A 20,453-nucleotide genomic window follows, 5' to 3' on the forward strand; every position below is an offset into this window, starting at 1 on the left:
AACAAATTTTCTTCTCTTGTCAAGCTGTGACTGGTACCATGGACTCTGAACAGGGAACTCCAGCTGCTCAAGGGTTCAGGACTTGGCTGGTGGCACAGCTTCCATGTATAGTGATTCCCTCTTAGGCTCAGCCTTTTGCAGTGTTGAATGTTCATGGATGTGTCATCTCCTTCTATTCAGGGCTATTAGTTTTTACTTATTTACTGCTTGCTAATTTAGACATGTTGTGGTTTAACCCCAGCCAGCAACCAAGCCCCACACAGCTGCTCACTTACTCTACCAGTAGGTTTGGGAAGAGAACTGAAACACTAGAATTTAGAAAACTTGTGGATTGAGATAAAGACAGTTTAGTAGGCAAAGCAAAAGCTGTGCACACAAGAAAAACAAAGCAAGGAATTAATTTACTACTTCCCACTGGCAGCCAGGTGTTCAGCCATCTCCAGGAGAGCAAGGCCCCATCACCTGTAATGGTTACTTGGGAAGGCAAACACTGTCCCTCCAAACATCCTCCCTTTCTTCCTTCTTCCTCCCACTTTATATATAGAGCATAATCATATGATATGAAATATATCCCTTTGGTCAATTTGAGTCATGATGCACCCACATCTTCCTCACCAGTGTGGCAGTGTGAAAAGCAGAAAAGGCCGTGGCTCTGTGTAAGACCTGCTCAGCAGTAACAAAAGCACCTCTAGATTATCAACCAACCCTCTATTCATCAGAAATGCAAAACAGAGCCCAAATACTGGCCACTGTGAAGAAGATTAACTCTACCCCAGCCCAAACCAGCACACGCTTGGCATAAGCCTTGTTGGTGATTTGACCTTCTCCATTGCTTTAACCTCTGTATCTAAAGCCCAACTTGTTGTTGGTACCTAAGGTACTATCTCTGGCTTTCTGGCCCAAATGTATTGTAAAGCTGTTATGAGTTTATCCGTTCTTCTTGTTTTTGTCCTGTGTGTACCTAAACCATTAGAGCAAGGCAGATATAGTGTTTTGGGCAAGCTTACCTCTATAACAATTATCTGTGCTTTCCTCATTTTACCAGTGTATACAGGAAACATCTAAAGAATTAGAGCTGGACAAATGGACTTATTTTCTGAGTGATACTTCCAAGCAGGCTTGGACAATATACAGGTGTTTCTGTCCCTTATTAAAGGCATTTGAGCAGAAAGTTTGAAATAAAAAAAAATAAGGATGCTGTATTGCATGTGTTCTTCTATTTTGACTTAGTGAGTTGACCTTAAAAAGCAGAGATAGTATTTTAGACAAATAATTTCTCATTTAACTTTGCTTTCTAAAACAATGTTATATATGGGCTGCAGGGTGACTGTGATTGCTCTGGCATTTTATGAGAGCTGTTTTCTGTAATCTCTTTCTTTATCTCTTGTACACATATGAAAAAAATTTTATTTTCCCAACTTCAGTAACCTTATTGTTCTTGTCCCAGATAATTTGTCTCCTACTTGAGTATTCTATACAGGCTAAGTCTTGGTGAGGTCACAAGTTCGTATGGAAAGAAACTAGGTTTCTTATGCCAAATGCATAGTGAGGTTTCACATGATTTTCAGTGGCCATTAGAGAAAATGTAAAAAAATGAAATTAAAGGACTGCCATAGGGATGATGGGATACGCTGAGTGCTTAGTAGGACTTGTCAACACTTTGAGGAAGTACGAAAGTTTTTAATGGAGATATCTATATCTATCTCTCTACATAAAAATTTTGTCCCTCAATTCATGTGGTCACAGTTTAGTGAGGTCGTCACTGGAAGCATTTTGGTGTCCAAAAGTTATGCCAAACGCATCTGCAAAAGAATTACTAAGCTGATTCTCATTGAAATGTGATTTTTTTTATTATTGCTATTTGCTGTTGTTGTGTTGATAAACTACTCAGAACAAGACTGACATGTATTTGCATCTAGTAATTTCTAACTTTCAATTTTATATAGATCTTATTTTTTATACTTATATATTTAATATACTATATTTAGCAATAACTCTGCTGAACTATGTAGAAAGTAGCTTTGTTATGTACTTTATGAATTCTTGTACACAGGTTATTTTCTGCCATGGCAGCATGCTGTGAGTGGTTGTGAGCAACTTGGATCCTTTAGGGCTTTATAATTACTCAGCAGCCGTGGTGAAACAGATTTGATGCCAGCAGCAAGAGTTCCTTGGCTCATATAAATACTTGAACTAGCGATTACGGCCTCTGATCCGCTGCCAGTAGTAATTACATCCTCTATTCCTCTGCCCCAAGGGTGGTGAACTGCTGTAACTCAGGAGGAACCAAACTTCTGCTGTCTGTTGCCATCAGACACTTGGCCAATACCATTGCATATTTTCATGGCTCCCAAAGGATCATAAAATGTAGTTTGAAGGATGTTAGAAAAATACAAGAATACAAAGGATATTTACTCACAGGTTTAGCCTAACAATGTGTTGGTCTTGCTTTAGAAAATAGATACCAAACCTGTTTGGCGAGTAATGCTTGTAGAGTACATTCTTCCTAAAACCTCTTTTGTAGTGTCTCCTTTATTTGAGGACATTTCAGAAGATAAGCTACTTTACAGTAATGCAGTGGTGATACCTGATCTAGCATTTATTTGGGTTGGTTATGCTTTTACATATTCAGCTGACTTCAAACAGCTTACATCTTTTAATCCTGTACATCTTTGTTTGCTGGACTATAGTTTTTTCAACCTTTGTGCTGCTGTCATGTACATTTATTTGTTCAGGGTCTAATTATTTCATTGGTCATCTGATGATGCCAGATGATAAGTCAGATGTGTTATTTAATAGGAGCAGCTTTCAGACTTTCTTCCAGATGGCCACTAGTTGGAAAAAAATACAGACTTATAAGAGATGTGGTTCTAATACTGCTGTCTGATATTCTGATAGTATCCTGTTCTGAAATCTGTTCTTGAAAAGTATTAGATGCACCTCAGTTACTACTTAATTGTTCTCTATTTGTCTGCTAATCGTTTCAGTTACATTGTTAGCTGAGCAGGGGGCTGGTTTCCTGTGGTTATATTGGTGTTTAGATACTTCAGAATTTAACAAACTGAAAACCTGAAAATTCTCTTATAATTGACAGATAATGTATTTTCCTTGTAGAGTCTCTGCTGTACAATACAATTTATGTTCTTTTCTTCGAAGTGTTTTGTTTTCTGAGAGGTAATAGTGTCTCTCATCTAATATTTTCCTATGAAACTTCTCAGTACTTAGTGTCTTCTAGATTCTCTATTAACTACAGCGAGATTGCCTAAGATGGGCAAAAGTTATTAATTTTAACACTCCAAGATGAATGTGGGTAGCATGATCACTCTAGCCTCAGACTATTGGTAGAGGGACCATTGAGGGAGCAGCTCAAAGCCTTGAGGGAAACAAGATGATTGTTTGTCATGGAAAACAGCAGACTTATTATGGAATATTTGAGGGTACTTGTGGGATTGTGTATAAGTGGTTATGGATCATCGAGCAGAGAAGCCAAAGCAGGAAAAGGGAATGAAAGACTACTGCTGATTAGGTTTGTGTCCAGTGCCTTATCACTGCAATAATAATAAGAAAATCTGTCTTAAATGCTATTCCTAATTATTTTCCTGGTTTGAGGCATTTTGTTCTGTTCTCTCTGTGTGTGGTGCTTGTGAACTTCAATCCAGAGTAACTGATGGGTAGCTTCAGAAGTCTGAGAGCCAGAGCCTCCAAGTCTGGGACCAACATACTAGAGAGAACAGAAGGTTTGGGAGAAGGTGTCTGGAGGGTCTGACATCCAAGGTGATTGCCAGAGGGACGGTGAGGGTTTTGAGAGGCAGCCTCTGAGGAGACCACAGTTTGTGGCCAGCTCTGAGTGGCTTATGGGGATGAGATCAGCCAACAACTGTGAACAGGGCAGACCATCTGTACAGTGTGTGTGCATGGGCTGCGTGTGTGTGTGGTGCCTATTGTTGTGTTTGTGAAGTTCCTGAGGTGTCTGTGATGAGGGGCTGATGGTCTGCCTGGCTGTTCCTGGGGCTGGGGTCAGGAGTGGCAGCAGCCTGGCTGTAGTGGGCTGGAAGGGAGAACATCCCTGGGCCTTGAGCCACGAGCTTTGGCTTCACTTTAGCAGCTTGCTGTGTGCACTTCTGCTCTTACTTAAAGGCACTGAGCCACAGGCTTAATAGGGGTCAAATGGAGGTCCCACTGTCATGCCTGAGTTCTAAGGCAGCAATATTATGTTTTATAAAAAAATAGTTTTTTTGAAGACTCGGTTTTCTGCTTAATGAAATTGAGTCCTGGGGTAAGTGTTCTTATGTCAGAGCATATTTTTTTATTCAGAAGTAAAATACTTGTAATAATTGTAAATGTAAATAATGGATATTGAAAACAAGGGGGGATAAAAACATTGCGTGTTGCTGGAGTTGCTAGTAATTTTCCTTAATACAAATGTCCTTTTCTGTTTTGGAAAGAAAATGTTTAAACATGAACTCTTACTCATGTTTGGGAAATGTCATTGCTGTTGCTGGCAATTGAGAGTCAAGATTAAGTAAAGTATTTGAAAATGATGATAAGTAGGCTCAGATTAATGCTGGGTTGTAGCAGTATGAAATTTGAGTGCCTGTCATGTTTTTAGCTCTACTCACTAAAGATAAGAGTGTAATCACTGGTACTTGAACATATGGGAAATTGCAGCCCAAAACTCTTTGAAAGGCTGGCAAGATTTGATTTTTCTTCCTAGAAAACATTAATGAATATTGTAAAATATGCACAACTGAGCAGAAGTATTCCAAATACCTTCTTTCTTTTAAAATATCGATATTTTCTTAGTTTTAGCAACAAAACAATTATTTTCAAGAGGTACCACATGTTGAGCAAATAAAACACTTGAAGTTCAAATGCCACCTTCTGAGTTTGGAAGGTAAGAGATTGGTCTCATGAAGGTTGTTGTAATAAAATCTTTTCTATGTTTTTTGTTACTAAAGATCAAGTATGAAATTCTTCAAGGATTACTTAAATTTATCTGAAATTGTATAGTAAATTTCTTAAGGGAAACAAGTAAATACATGAAGATTTTAGAAGGTCATTTAACAGAGAAAATATTTTGCCATAGTATCCTTTTTCCTTAGACATTATTGTCTTTAGCATTTAATGACTGAATAGGAACATGATTAGTATTGACTTTGGTAAATAATTCTAGTCTCTTACAACAAGTGCTTTTAAGATTTTTGTTAATTTTTCTCAGAAAGAAATCTAAGAGTAATATTATCTTGTTTCCAAAGTATCCCTTCATTTCATCCTCCTGAAAAAGGATTAACAATCTGTCCTAGTTCAGCAGGAGGGACCAGCTAACCCTGTGTGGGGGTGATCAAAGCTGTGTATTCTACCTCCTCTATTCATTCCCCAAGGACAATGGACCATTAGCATCAGCTGCCCAGGGAGCCATTATCACTTCACACCCAGCCTGAGGGGGCGGAGCTGCTAATGGGCCATCAACAGTTCAATACCCCGGCTCCCAGAGTTAATCACCCATTGTGTGAGTCCCCGCCCAGGGGGAGGGACTGGGTGCTCCCTGAGGGTACATAAGTGGTGGGTAAGAAGACCTCGGGAACTTCTCATCGGATCCAGAGCAGCAGCAGGACCTCGACAGGAGGAGATCACTGCTCTCGCCCAGACCACAGCCCTCGCCTGCACCAACAGGTTTTTCTTTTCCTTTTGCTCTGGACTTGGGGGAGCCACAGGGGTCTCAGCACAAGGGCAAACAAACCCCCTTGGGTTTGTGCCCCAGGACACTGGGTTATACTGCTGGGGCTTTGTGAGTTGAAAGCAATTTCCCTTGTGTGTCAGTGTTGTTATTGTAATATTATTATTAAATTTTAGCTCTGACTTATAATCTCTCTCATGGTGAGTTCATTTCCCCTGCTGGTTCGCCTTTAAACCAGCACACAATCTTGTTAGAATTTGTGTGTAATTGCTAATTACAAGTAATTTTGAAAATTTTTGAAAGTTGCAAATGAAAATGTGGACTTTTGAGGCTGTTTAGAGAATGGAAGATTTTGTATGAAAAATGGGAAGGCTAGTAGTTTGGAAATGTTTGGTCTGTACTACATATTGTGTATTTGATTTTAAACAACTGTGATTCACAGTATGGCTGAGGTTTGAATTCATCTCTGCAGATCGTCTGGTCCAACCCCTCAGATCAAACAGGGTCATCTAGAGCTATTTGACCAGGACTGTCCAGGCAGGTTTTGAATGTCTCCAAGGATGGTGACTCTACAACCTCCCTGGGCAACCTGTGCCAGTGCTTCATCACTCTCACAGTGAAAAAGTGTTTCTTTTCAGACAGGACTTCCTGTGTTTCAGTTTGTTGCCCACATTTCTTGTGGTTCTGTCACTGGTCACCTGTGGAAAGAGGCTGGCTCTGTTCTCTTTACACCGTCCCTGCAGTTAATCAAATGCATTAGTAGACTCCTCTAGAGCCTTTTCTCCAGGCTGAACAGTTCCAACTCTCCCAGTCTTTCTGCATGAGAGATGCTCCAGTCCCTTCATCATCTTTGTGCCCCTATGCTGGTCTGTCTCCAGTATGTCCATCTGTCTTGTACTGAGTAACCCAGAACTGGATGGATTAATTGATTCCCTGTAGTAAAATCCTGTCAAGAAATGTGTGTATCTCTTGTGGAGCTCTATATAATAAAAGTGATTTATAGTACCTGATTTTTGTACAGTAGCAGACATAACTATTTTCTGTAGTGTATAGGACTTTAGTAATTAGGTTTGTAAAGATAAAATACGTAACAGCTTTTTAGCTGAAGTTTTTCACAGTCCTACATTGGTGAAGCCCTGTAGTAATAATGATGACTATGGAAATTGAGATTTTGACTAAGGGGATTGGATGGGTATGTAGACACTTGTTTCCTCTGTTTTTGACTGTATTGTCTTCAATATCAGAGATGTTTTGCTAGCATGATTGTTCTTAAAGCAGTTTTGGAACACAGGATTACTTTTAGACTGATGAAGTTTGTAATGGGAAACACCTATTATGGTTTCTGGCCGTGCTTGGTGAAGGAATAATAATCTTTCATGCTTTTCTAGCCAGTTGCTTCTTATGTGGTATTGGCTAGTAGCTTCTACCAAATCATGCAGAGGTGTTGGCTTTCCTTCTCACAAATGAACGGAAAGGGGCAGGTGTGTGTGTGAAACTTCAAATCATAACATTAAAACCTTGGGGAAATCACTGCTGACTGAGTGCCCTTCTTCCCCTCCAATAATGCTCTAGGGATGAAAGTTAATTAAAGCATCAATGTGTTGTAGAACTGAGGAACACACTCCAGGTTACCTTGGAGTACTGGAATCACTGTTTAGTCTGTGAACCTGGGAAAAGGACAGAAAAAAGGAGAAGCTTTTGTTCATAAATAATGCCAGAAAAAGAAACCAAAGATTTGCATGCAGTCAAAGAACAGTAAGAAGTATTGAAGTGATGAGGAACTATTTGCATGTATCAGAAGTTGGTAGTGAAATAAAATAATTTATTTCATTTTCCAGGCTTGCTGTGAAGGCAAGTGTTCTAGTACATTGTTTACTTAGTTTGAAAATTACTAGGTGTCTGGAAGTAGTTAAAGACTGAGGACTAAATTATAAGTTGAGAAAGCTATCTGTAAAGGCTGAGCCAGTGGTGAAACAGTTGATAAAATCACTGGAAAACCTTCACAATTGTGGAAGCAGCATTTTTAGCAAAAGATGTGGATTTTGCTGACAAGGTTGCTTCCCAAGTGTCTACTTCAATCTACATATAATTAAGGCCTGAAACACACTACACACTACTGCAAGAAAGACAGAATTAATAACCTGTTTTGGGGGAAAAATATCTAATGAGCATCTTAGTAACTCAATTTTAGCTTTATGTTAGAATGCAAAAAAGTACAGGAGATGAGTTCCTTTACATACTTTCACCCTGACATGCAAGTGAAATGATCATATGCACAAGTAATAATGATGCAAAACCCAGGAACTGTTTGCTTACCAATTAAACAAGGTTTAATTATTGAAAAATTTTGCTTTTAAGACTAAAGATTACTCTTCAACCCAGATGTTATTTATACCTCAATGTTAAAATGAAAGCTAAACATTTCCAAGTGGAAAAAAGAAATCAATTACTTTCAGCGGCAAATGCCTCGGGAAAACATTAATTATTATTCTGAATGCATTTCACAAATGCTGAGCTGAAATTAGTGGAGTTGAGTTTCTTCAAAGTTCTTAAAATATTAGGTAAATATCTAAGACATGCTAGCAAGGACATTTTTCACAACTTAATTTGTTTCTTCTGCCATGGAAGATTTGCCTTTTGACAGCTTGGATTAAATGACAAAATGAAAAAAGATATTATATATAAAAATATAATGTAAAACAAATAATTGACAATATAATTTATATTTATTTATAATTGTATCTAGCTTTTAAATTGTTGTAGTATTTAAGCAACATTGATAAAAACTATTGTGTCCTCCCATTTAGAATCCAAAAAGGAAATGACAGTGCTAACAACAAATTAACAATATAAATGGCCTTTGATTTGCTTTCTTTAAACATAAAAGACCACTTTGTGTTCTGTGTGATTTTACTCTTGGCTGGTTTGTGTTAATGGGAAGGGGAAGTGGGGGTTGTGTGTGGGAGAAGAGTGGTGGGGAATTTTGTTTAGTAAAAATAACAAAACAAAAGCTCACAAAACCAACTTCAGCCTTATATTGACACACCAAACACTAGGGATTCATGAGGGAAACTTTTTACTGTCCTTTAAAAAAGTCAGAGTTGCTACATTTGTACTAAGAGCTCAGTAATGCCCGTCTGTCATATTTATTTCCTTTCTTCCATAATTTTGTGGTGGCTAGATGGGAATAATCTGCCATTGCAAGGAAAAGTTTGATAATGTGGAAAACATTTTTTGCACAGTTTTGTTAGTTTTGAAAAATGTTTTCTGCTGTTGTATAGGTTGTGTGCTAACAATTGACATGGAATAGATGTAATATTAATTGCTTGGTGTAGTTTTTATTGACCATATTTCAGTGTAAGTGCTGCTGAAATAACTTTTAATAGCTGGAAAAGCTTTGGAAAAAATTATTAATTAATTTTGTACAGTGCTCAAGATTTGTAAGACTCTGCGAAAGGTTAAACCCCAACTTTTTTCAAAAGAGAATTGATCAGTGCTCAAATGTCAGCTGTCTAGGTGCAGCAGCATAGCAGCATGCAAACACTGCTTCTTATTTCAGGTTCCCCAGCTGCATAGCATTTGCATTGTGACATTTTGTTACAACATTAGCACAGTAGCTGATGTTTCAAAATCAATCAGTTTTTGTTGGTATGAGACAGCCTGCAACTTAGTTGGATGTTAAAGGTGTTTCTCTGAAATGTAATTAACTTGAATTCTTGGGTTCTGGCAATATCTCCATCTCATGACTTCTAGGTAGTGGCTGCAAAATCGTATGGACTATGTAACATTATCATTCTCAAATATCTTTAAAAAAAAGCAAAAGAAAAAGTAAGCCAAAGGAATATTAAGCTTTTCTCAGAAGTATAAAACCTTTTTAGACATTATATCTGAAATTTAAGGTAAGTCAAGTATTTTGGTGCCTAGTGCATTAAAATGCCTTACTGGAGAATTCATATCCTTTAAAACTACTTTTTAGAGAATAATTAGCTAAAATTCAGGTTTTGTTGAAAATGAAGTTGTTTTAAAGTCTTAGAATTTCTATTCATCAACAGTGCTTCTAATCAGAGAGAAATGCATTAAAAGGCTTTTGTACTATTACTTCATCCATTTATGCTGTATTCTGGAATGAAATGTACATCAAAACTCATTTCTGTTGCTGAAGGCAGTCAGATTGCAGTGGGAAAGAGATTTTACCTGAGCGATTTGTTCGAAATAAGATGTCAGTGTGTAGTAGAGATTCTCTTTTTATATAAAAGCATGGCCTTGATTATATGTATTGAGAAGCACTTGTAGTTGGACTTGGTAATTGGGACTGAGACCTAAAGCCTGTTATTTACTGTAGTCATGCTGGGTATGGCCAGGCTGAATGGAAGGTGGTCTAGTGGAAGGTGTCCCTGCCCATGACATGGGGGCTGGAACCAGAGAATCTTTAAGGTCTCTTCTAACCCAGACCATTCTGTGATTCTATGTTGATCCTAAATATTGTAGACTTGTATAGAGTACGCTGATGTGTGTAGTGTATCTATAATAAAATAGTGAATATTATGATACAGTCTTAAAAATTTGATGCCAGTTTGACTTCTGTCTACAGGCAAAGGTTGTGAAATGGATGTGATGAATGAGTGGATGGTCTCTGAGGAAAAGATTGAACTTCATCTTCATGCAGTGTACCTATGAGACAATGGAGTTTGGCATGGAGTTTCTTAGAGTTACAACTAAACCCCTGTACCCAAACACTGAGCACAGCTTTTTCTGGGGTATATTTATTTACGGGTTATAAACATAAGCTGCAGCCTACTAGGTAGTCCTGCTTCAGTGCTTGCCTTTACGTGTGTGTTGCATCCACTGAGGTTAAGCTACACTGTTGGTGCTAAAAATGGTGGGATTTTTTAACGGTGTTCTTTGTTTGTTTGTTTAAAAATAATATTTTTAATTAGTATGTGTAATAGAGCATGCTCTTTTTGTGTATGTATGGCCAAACTTTGTGAACAAAGATTTGGGAAGGGCTCTCCCCATGTGGGTGTGCCCTTCCAGCCTGTGCAGTGGATTTTTTAGGTGAGGCACAGCGTGCGCAGACCTGGCCCCACCATTTAAGTCCTGAGGTCCATCTGCCATGGCCGAGTGAGCTTGGACAGTGACAGGGAAGTCCTCAAGACTGTCACAGCACCCGGTACTAACTGGGGCTGACCCTGCTGAGCATCCGAGATCTGACAGGATCAGATGGGAGGGAGGCACTGAATAGCCAGGGGACAATCCCCACTGAGACTCGAACTCAGGACCTTGGGATTCAGAGTCCAGAGTGTTCTCCTTTACACCACGGGACTGCCCTATTTTTGAGTTACCTGGAAAATACTCAAGAGCTTGATGGTGATTTATACAATGTGAAATAAGTTGAAATTTTAAATTTGTACAAAGGTAGTTTTCAAAATACAGCCTAACTTGGCAGTCATAAAATTGTGAAATGCATGCTATATTAAATATTTTATATTAGAGGTATGTCAGAATTATTGAAATTGCCAATATTTGTAGCTTTTATGGGTGAAGGCCACCTGTACACAGATACTAAACAAATTTAATACATATATTTTTATAATTATTTTAATTAATACACCAACTAACTAGTATTCTACAATAGTGTGATGTGTATTTGTTGATTTATGGTTTATTAGGTTTATTTTTGCAGAAAAACTTGAACTTTTATGAGGGAGTTATAAGAAATAAACTTTGTATTTATTTTAGAACAGTCAAATTACAAAATAAAAATTTTGCCCATTTAAAAACCAAACTGTACACAGCAACATGTCTATATAAAAGTCATACGTGCTAAAGAGTATGTAAATTCCTTTTATGCAAATGTAAATTGTACATAATGTGACATCATGGAATGGGATTTGTTGAAGGCTGTCTAGGCAGAATATGACTTCTATTCAAATATGTTTGGAAAAAAGTATGCCACTTATTAATTCAAATAGCATTGTAATTTTAGGAAAATTATTTTTCGCTGTTTATTAACTTGTAAATATTTTTGCTAACTTCGGATTCTGGAAGGCTGTGTTTGGTTATTTTTAATAGGAGAAATTGTCTTACCCAATGTTGTGTAAAGTTGTAACAACACAAAGTGACTTCCTATGTAATCCCTGCTTTTTGCTATCATTTTTGTAAGCTAACATTTTATTAATTGAGCTTCTGTTTTCTTCCAGCTGACAGCACGATCTCTACCTTCCATACAGTCTGATGAGAGACTACAACCTCTGCTTAATCATCTCAGGTAGCATAAACTGAAAACATGACTATATTCCTTTGACAGATTAAAGTGACTGTGTTAGTAGAATGCTTTAGGTACAGGTTTTTTCCAGACAATTCATCTGTGTGATTGACTTTGACTGGAAAAAATCTGAAAGTAACCCTTCAACCTAAGAAAAGCTTTATAAATGACATGAAACACATTTATAGAACGAAGTATAGAACTACTTGCTTCTAAGTAACAGAATAATATTCGTAGCTTTTATAAATCTTTTTTGTAGCGAGTGCATATTTATTAAACTTCTTTATGAATGAAACAGATTCAAATTACACTGCTCAGAGCATGGCCTTCCCTGTTGCAAATATTCTGTGCTCTGGCTGTTTTTTGGAAGATTTCACTGTCACTGATAAATGTCATGCCATCCTGATTTGTTCTTTTAATGGACCTAAGGAGATTGCTGAAAGTGTGAACCATAAGAGTACTCTCCAACACAGCTAAATAGTCTGTCTTGCTCTTAGATAGCTTGATCATAGATCTTTATTTGTAGGAAGGGAAGGAAGAGGAAGAAAAAACCACTTTCCTGATGTTTTTCAGGTTAAACATAGATCTGGTCTCTTTCTTGTGTGTTTGATTGCTTTTTACTGCTTTATATGGGAGAGTTTTCTTACTATGATAGTATGCAGGAGAATGAGGTCCTCAGTTAGAGATGGCTTAGAATAATTTAGTTTGGAGTGAACCTCTGGAGCTGATTTCATCTAGCCCTTGCTCAATGTAGATCTGGTTAATCAACTTACTCAAGTATTTATTTCTGTTGAATTTTTAATATCTCTAAGCATAGAAATTTACTTAAATATTGGATGTCAGTAATGAAAGCTCTGCTTTTGAACACATACAGCTTTGCATTAAGATCACTGAAATGCTGTTGGGTGAATTAGAAATTGAAATGTTGAAGCTTGGTCGTGGCAGCAGTGCATGGGAATTGGCATGCAGATCTAGTTAGCATGCTCCTTAATTCCTGTGATGCTCTACTGCTTGAGATATCTGTACCCAAAACCTGACATTTTATTTTGATTTTAAAAAGTCTCATAATTTTTATTATATAGGAAGAGTTCTATGTTTTGTTGTTTTTAGTGTAAATCAGAATAGGAAAATAGCTTTCATTATATCTCTGCTTATTTACATCTGATTGAACTTTGTTCAAGAGCAACGAATGCAAACAAGTATTACAGTATATACAGTATATACTTCTGAATGCCAATAACCTTCCATGTTTTTAGTACCATACGTCTCACTGGGATTTAAAAAAATATGCCTCAGTGGCATACCTTTCTCCATTTGAAGATAGAGTAATTAAGTTAGCTTTTTGTTATCTGTGCTCTCTAGGAGTAATTACTGAGAATCTGGAAATTTCTTTTGATATGTGCTATGCATCTGTGTGAGTGGGACAGTCCTTCAGTATCACAGCAATCAGGGGTTTTTTATATGGCAAAAGGCAAAGTTGGAAAAAAAAAGCAGCAGCTGATTTAACAGGGACAGTGTATCCCACTGGTATTTTTTGTACATTCTTATGTTACCTTGGTATGTATGTTACACAACTAATAAGTTACCTTCATTTTGCTTTTGTGAAAATGGAAGGACTGTTCACAGTATTTTTTGTCACCAACTGAAAAAATATGCAAATGCTTCCAACTTACCATTTTGGAAGTTCCTTTAAAAGGGACAAAATACATCAAATCTTACAACTTGGAAAGCAATCTCTGGCAGTGAAAAGACAGGTGGCCAAATAGGTTGTCTTTGTTATTTATTTCTGTGTACCTGTGATTCTTTTTGCTTTGTCTTGCTCATAAGAGAAGAGTATATTGGTCAGTTGTAGACTTTCCTCTACCTTCATTGTGTGAATTCTTACAGCAGTATTTTATTTTTGGCATATGTCAGTAGAGGTCTATCAGGGGAGCAAAAGCTTAGGCAGAAATGTGTGAAAAGAGCATACAGTTGAAGGTCACAGAGTATTGTTTAGTTGTTAATGCCCCACACATTTTTGGCACCTATTCATATCTACTTGTGACTTACAAATTAGCTGCTCCTCAGAAAAGGTGGTTTTACTGTGGGTTATGTCCTCATAGACATTTTAAACCGTACCCATTTTTTTAAAATGGACATAACATGTATTTTGTTGCTGGATGCTTCTGAACTAAATATATTGTCTGTCATTTACGTACTCTTTTTGTTCTTTTCTGTTTCATTGGTGCTTTCTAATACTACTTGTACTCGACCGAAAAAAAAAAGAGGATATTTTTAGTTAAAATATTTGATGCAAGATTGTGTTTAGGGATTTCACATGCTCACAATAGACTACAAAGAGATTTAAATTGCTAAAACTTTGCAATTTAATAGAGATAAAAAATTTATGCCTAAACGCATGAGAAGAATATGGACTTGGTGATGACATTATAGGAATGTAACACTCTACTGTTAAAACCCTTCAGCAGGAATAATTTTGAATAGGGAAAAACTGTTATATTTAATCCCATGAGCATATACATGAATTATAGGGAGAAGTCGAGTTGACTTTGTTTAGTCTGCTGAAAAAGAGGCTTAGGGATGATCAAATAGCAGCCTACAACTGTTTGAAGGGCAAGCATCATGGTATTGGAATTCCTAATGGTGCCAGAAGATATAACAAATGACAGTGGTCACATAAAATAACCTGGGAAGTTTAGATCAAACATTAGGAAAAATGTAGTAGGATGATAGTGCAGCAGATTGGTCAGAGATATGGGATCTTGGTTCATGGAGATTTTTAGGATTCAGCTAGAAAAAGCCATGACTCAACTGACTGGTGTTGGCAGTAATCCCATTTAAAGTGGGGTATGTGACTAATAATCTTTTAACATTCTTTACAATCAACATTAATGTGATTTAATTAATTCCGTCTTCAAATCATGGTTCATAAGGTTGATACAGAAACTGAGGTTGATACAGCAACCAAGTGTTTTGCAAGACTTGATTTTTTTTTAATAGATAATGCAACACTGGTGCAGACATCACCCTCCTTCTCACTATGCTCGTCTCAGGAGCACGTAAAGAAGAATGCACACCTTGATAGACTATTGTTGTTTACTATACTCAGCATCTACAAAGTGCCCTTCACATCATCACTAAATCTTGGGATGCACTAACACATCTGTGAATAATCCAGTATTTATCAGAACTGTCCTACAGCTTTTTATATGAAAGGCATAGATGCCATTCTTGTCAGCATTGATGTAGTGGAGGTTTCTTCTTGGTCAACTGCTGTGCAAATGTATGTTCTGATCTTTAGTTGCAAGATGTTTTTAGAAAACTTCTGGTAACTAAGAAACGTTTTGAGTGATTGAGTCAGGCTGAATGGAAAGAGACAGGAATTTATATATGGAGATAAAATCAAACTGATTTTTAAGTGAAAAGTGAAGACATTACTGCTTGCATTCCAGTACATCATGAAATAAATGATGAAGAACTATAGATGTTTCTAAGTAAGAAGCTTGGTCAGGAAGTAACCTCAAAAGCTGTCAAATAAAAGAAAGAATGATTTCAAAATAAAAACTGAAAGCAGAAAATAGGAGAAAATGAGAATGACCACAAACCTGGTTAGTTTGTGTTATACAGTGTTTTCAGACTGGCAATAGGGAGCTGTTTGCCTACATTTAAAGATGTGAAAAAACAATAAGGGCCACTGTTCATAGGACAAAGAATAGTCTTAGATTTTTATTTTTATTTCTGGAAGATTCTTGAGATTTTTCCACTAGAAATGTAGAGAAAATAATGACAATCTGTAGAGAAAGCAGTGTAATTTTCTTATGATGAAATCAAGAGACTTGAGGAATCTCTACTGTAGAAAATCGGAAGACCTGGCACTTGAAACTGCAAACCTGAAAGCTTCAGTCCCTTGAGCTCTTTGGGACAGGAATCAAGAGCTTAACTGCCAAAGGCCACATGGCTAGTGCTGGCCTCTGTGCCCAACTCCAGTCTGCCATGTATTCTGGATAGGTAAAGCACGTACTCTTTTCCAGAGCACCACCTTTAAAGGCAATTTGTAGGGTGCAGCTCTTTGGTGAGTGGTGTCAGGTATCAAGAAAATTTGACCTTGCAAAGGTCATATGCTACTTTTTAATGTAAAAAATGAATGACTTTTCCTGTTTGCCAACCATGATGAAAATATTTGACCTTTTCAGAGTCTGAAAAGTAGAATTTCTTCTCCCCTGCAGCCCCTCTTAGCGTTGAGTTTTCTGTCCTTGCGATAGTTTTCTACCAAGTCCAAATGTAATGGCCAGCAAAATTCAGAGAGCAGCATGTCCTCTTTTAACAGTGACTCCTGAAGTCTTACTTTGTTCATGTATAGGAAATCTTGTATCTTCTCTTTGGACCTTCTCTTCTGAGGCCAATCCTTTGTATGGATGCTGGGAAAAACTAGTTTTCTTTAGCTTAGCAATTTTTTTCAGCATTGGTATGATTCTGATAAATACTTATGTATATAAGCAGATGGCAGATGATCTAAAATGACTATGGTGGAGCAGTTTAAGAAGTTACCAATACTCATCTTGGGATGTGATCACGTACTGGTTTTCCTAATTGCTTGTTTAAAAGGAAACAAACCCAAAACAAACTGAAAGTGAAGTTGCTGAAGGAACAGCTGTTACCTGTTGCTTGGTGCTTTGATTGTAATATCTTTGCCTAAGTAAAGTGAAGCAGATCTGTCTCTACAAGGGAATTTAGATAGTTCTGCAGTAATATTAGAGTAGTAATAGACATACACAGCTCAAATACTTTGAATTATTTATGCCTTGTGTAATGAAAAAATCTATTAAGTACAGTAAGCTTGTCTAGTGCTCCAGTATGTGCCAGAAATAAGACTAAAGAACAAATGAATGCACTATAATTAAACAAACTATTTGTACTCTAGTAAAATTAACTGTTAGCTATATGCTTTTCATACTTTACAGTATTGAAATGCCACAAAATAATTTGCAGCACCTAGAATTGTCATTTAGCACAATGTTTTTTTTCTCGAGTTAAAGTCTGCACACTGTCAAAAGATTTAAGAAATGATCCTTTTAAGTTAGTTACAAAATCCTGCTTAAACAAAGATATTTGTTACTACCCAGACTTTGCAACCTGCTCTTTGGACCAGTGTGCTGTATCCAGAGCCCCTGTTTGCTTTATTGCCTACTATACTGTCAGCTCTTGAGTTTGGTTGGGTTCTGCTGCAAGCATTTCTCTGTTCCTGTTCTGCAGCTCTGCATATATCCTCATTAAAGAAGTCTGTATATTTAAAAGCTGGCCATTAGATGTTGTGTTTGATTTGAAGTGACTTTGGTGACAATGCCTGTGTGACTGCTGTGCTGCAGTGTAGGGTTACAGTTGCTTGCATGGCATTAGGAAGAGCATTCCCAGCAGGACAAGGGAGGTGATGATCCTTCCCTCCTGCTCAGCACTGGTGAAACTGTTATGTGCAGGGCTGTGTGAGTTACTGTATGTCCAGTCCTGGTCTCCCCAGTACCTGCAAGAAGAGGCTGAGAGAGCCGAGACTGTTCAGCCCTGAGGAGACTCATTTCAGGACAGTGTGGGTATGAATCTTACCAATGTATATAAGTAGGTGTCTGTATCAGAGGAGGGGCAGAGAAGGCAGAGTGAGTCTCTTAGTGGTATCCAGTGATAGGCCAGGAGGTGCTGGTCAAAAACTAATACACAGAGAATTCCACTTAAACATAATAAAATGGTTTTTCACTGACAGGATGGTTGAACAGGTTACTCAGAAGTTTGAGTTTCTGTCCTTGAAGTGCTCAAAACCCAGCTTGGTAACATGCTAAGCAACCTGATGTAGCAAGCACGTTTTGAGCAGGGGGCTGAACTAGATAGTCTTCGCTGGCCTTTCTCAACCTCAAAAGTAGTGTGATCCTGTGATCTGAATTCTGGATGACCCCTCAGCCCTCCTTTCAGACAAAGGGAAAGAAGGTTTCCTTAGTATGGCTCTGATGTTGATTTTATAAATCTTAATTACTTTGGTTTCTTTGTTTTGGTGCTATAAAATAATGGCAGCCCCTAATTGATAAAATAATTTATTTCTAAATTTGTGAACTTAAAAAAAATACTTTTTGAACAGTTTTAAATGATGCTGTACTGTTTGCTTTGTTTTTCAGCCATTCTTATGTTGGCCCAGATTACAGCGTCCAAAAGAGCACTGGAAAAATTTCTCTAGAGCAGATTGATGCTGTAAGTCCTCTGTGTTTCTGGAGTTAGAGTATGTTGAAACATAACTTTTAAAATTCAAATACTTTATGTACAAACAACATAAAAAGCATTTCTCTCGTTTTTATTCGTATTTTATTTGTCACTGTTCAATGAAATGGTGATAAATTTCAGAATGGAGCAGAATTAACCAAAATGCCTTTAATCAGGGTTTAAACTGGATCTATAATGAAGTGCCTAATTTTCTGCTTAATTTTGTGTACTTTCATAAGTACGTAACGTAATTATAAGCAGAATTTAACAAAATTTCTTAATAATCTTGCAACCTATGATGTTTAGTTTATGATTATTGCATTGCATTATTAGTCTTTTCACTGCTCTTTTTTGATTCTTGACTTACTGAGGGAATTTGAAAACAAAAAAGTAAATAAAAGAAATTGTAAAACACTACAGGAGTGGTATAGAGTCAATTAAAACCACATTATAACTCCTTTATATGAATTTTAGAATTTGTCTGTATTTTCAGTGTCCATCCTAACCATGCTAGAGTTCCGCTGGTAGTGAATTTCATGGCATGACTCAGATGTTAAAGAATAAAAATGCAAAGCCTATGTAAACTGGGATGTTACATTTTTTCTATTCTCTAAGATCTTGGTGTATGACAAATAGTACTTATCAGGGAATAAAACTTGCAGATTAGTTGCAAAGGATCTTACTCTTGCTTATAGTTTCTCAAAGATGTTTTTTTTTAAAAAAAGGTCTCCTTCCCTAACCCCCAAAGCTCTTATCAAAGGTCACTTTGCCATTCCAGATCCTAAAATAAGGAAGCGGAAAGAAATACTGTAACGGAACTGTGGATATATTTTTCCTGACAGCAGTTAAACCTGTGTTACTTTATAGCTGAAGATAGTCTGATACCACCACTTGTATTACTCTGTCCTTAGGGTTTTGTTCTTGAGATGGTTATTGGATTTGATGGCTTACGGACACACATGTGTTATGGTCAGTCCCAAGGCTCTCTGTACATGCAGAGCTTTTCTTTCCGCCATTGGCATTTTCAACAGGACCCAACTAATAATTCCAATAAGCTTATATCCTACAAATGAAATGATCAGTATGTCTTAAACAGGAATTTTTCTCTTGTCAGCTTTCTGTGAAGTCGTTCCCTCTCTGCATGCGGCAGTTGCACAGAGCGCTGCGTGACAGCCATCACCTCCGGCACGGGGGCCGGATGCAGTATGGGCTGTTCCTGAAAGGCATTGGCTTGACTCTGGAACAGGCACTGGAATTCTGGAAGAAAGAATTTATCAGAGGAAAAGTGGATGCTGATAAGGTAACTCAAAAAATGAAAAACATCTAAGTCTGTAAATGTGAGGATATAGTTGAAGTGTCCATTGTGCTACAGATTTGAATAAATGCTTGTTAAAGTAGGTAATTGGGCAAAAGGCACAGTAGTGTGTTTTAAAGATGGGGTTTTTTTCTCTCTTTGCTTATGGTTTTAATCATTTTATTGGGCATTCACCTGAACTATGGCTAAAAAAGGCAAGCTACAAGGAGGCTTTTTATAGATGAGGACTAGAAAAATCTCACTTTACCCCTAAAGTACTAGGAAACCAATGTCCTTTATGAAATACAGGTATCATGTGACTAAATTAATTCACCAAACAGGTAAGTAACCACAAACATCTAAAAGACAAGGTTAGCCTTTTTTGTTATTTAATAAAAAAGAATATTAACTGGACATCTGGGTGTGAGGTAGACTTGCATTAGCAAATCTACTGTCTAAGAATAAAAGAAGAAACCAGAGATGAATGGAGACAGAAAAATATGCTCAAGGAAATAGTGAAAAAATGCTGTTCAGTGCAATGAGGGATATTACTGACATATTATTCATTGGCCTAACCCTTGCTAATATTTGTGAGAGTGTCTGAGTGAGGAAGGTGTAACATATATCTGCAGTCTCTTTGGTAGCATGAAAAATACGTGCCAGTTTTTGGAGGACTGTGACCTGCTCCTTTCCTTGAACAGCTTAGGTAGAATGAAGCAGTCTTTCTCTCTCATCCTTCTCTGCCTGGCCTGTGCTATGTATTAGAGCAGAGTTTCAGACCAGTTTTGTGTGGAGTGGTGGGCATATGACATCCAGCCAGTGTCAACCCATGGCAGGAATTGAATTCATGAAATTCAAACTTTTCAGTTGCCATTTTCTGTGCTTAAAGGAAACTGAAAGAATAAAAACAAGCTATTAGAAACAATAATAGTATAAAGATACATATTTGTTATTTCTGTCTTCAGAAAATATCGGTA

At 37.2% G+C, this 20,453-nt stretch overlaps 1 protein-coding gene across 1 annotated transcript in view; it reads left to right on the forward strand.

Moving 5' to 3' along the window:
• The window catches only part of PRIM2 (DNA primase subunit 2), a 98,058-nt gene that overhangs the window by 42,518 nt on the left and 35,087 nt on the right, over positions 1-20,453 (forward strand). Inside the window, exons 7-9 of the mRNA XM_071548498.1 lie at positions 11,878-11,945; positions 18,101-18,173; positions 19,297-19,482. Coding sequence (XP_071404599.1) covers positions 11,878-11,945; positions 18,101-18,173; positions 19,297-19,482 — 327 coding nt within the window. The remainder of the gene's footprint in view (positions 1-11,877; positions 11,946-18,100; positions 18,174-19,296; positions 19,483-20,453) is intronic.

This window comes from Pithys albifrons, chromosome 2 (genome assembly GCF_047495875.1).
Source record: "Pithys albifrons albifrons isolate INPA30051 chromosome 2, PitAlb_v1, whole genome shotgun sequence".
In the NCBI taxonomy this organism is placed as follows: Eukaryota; Metazoa; Chordata; class Aves; order Passeriformes; family Thamnophilidae; genus Pithys; species Pithys albifrons.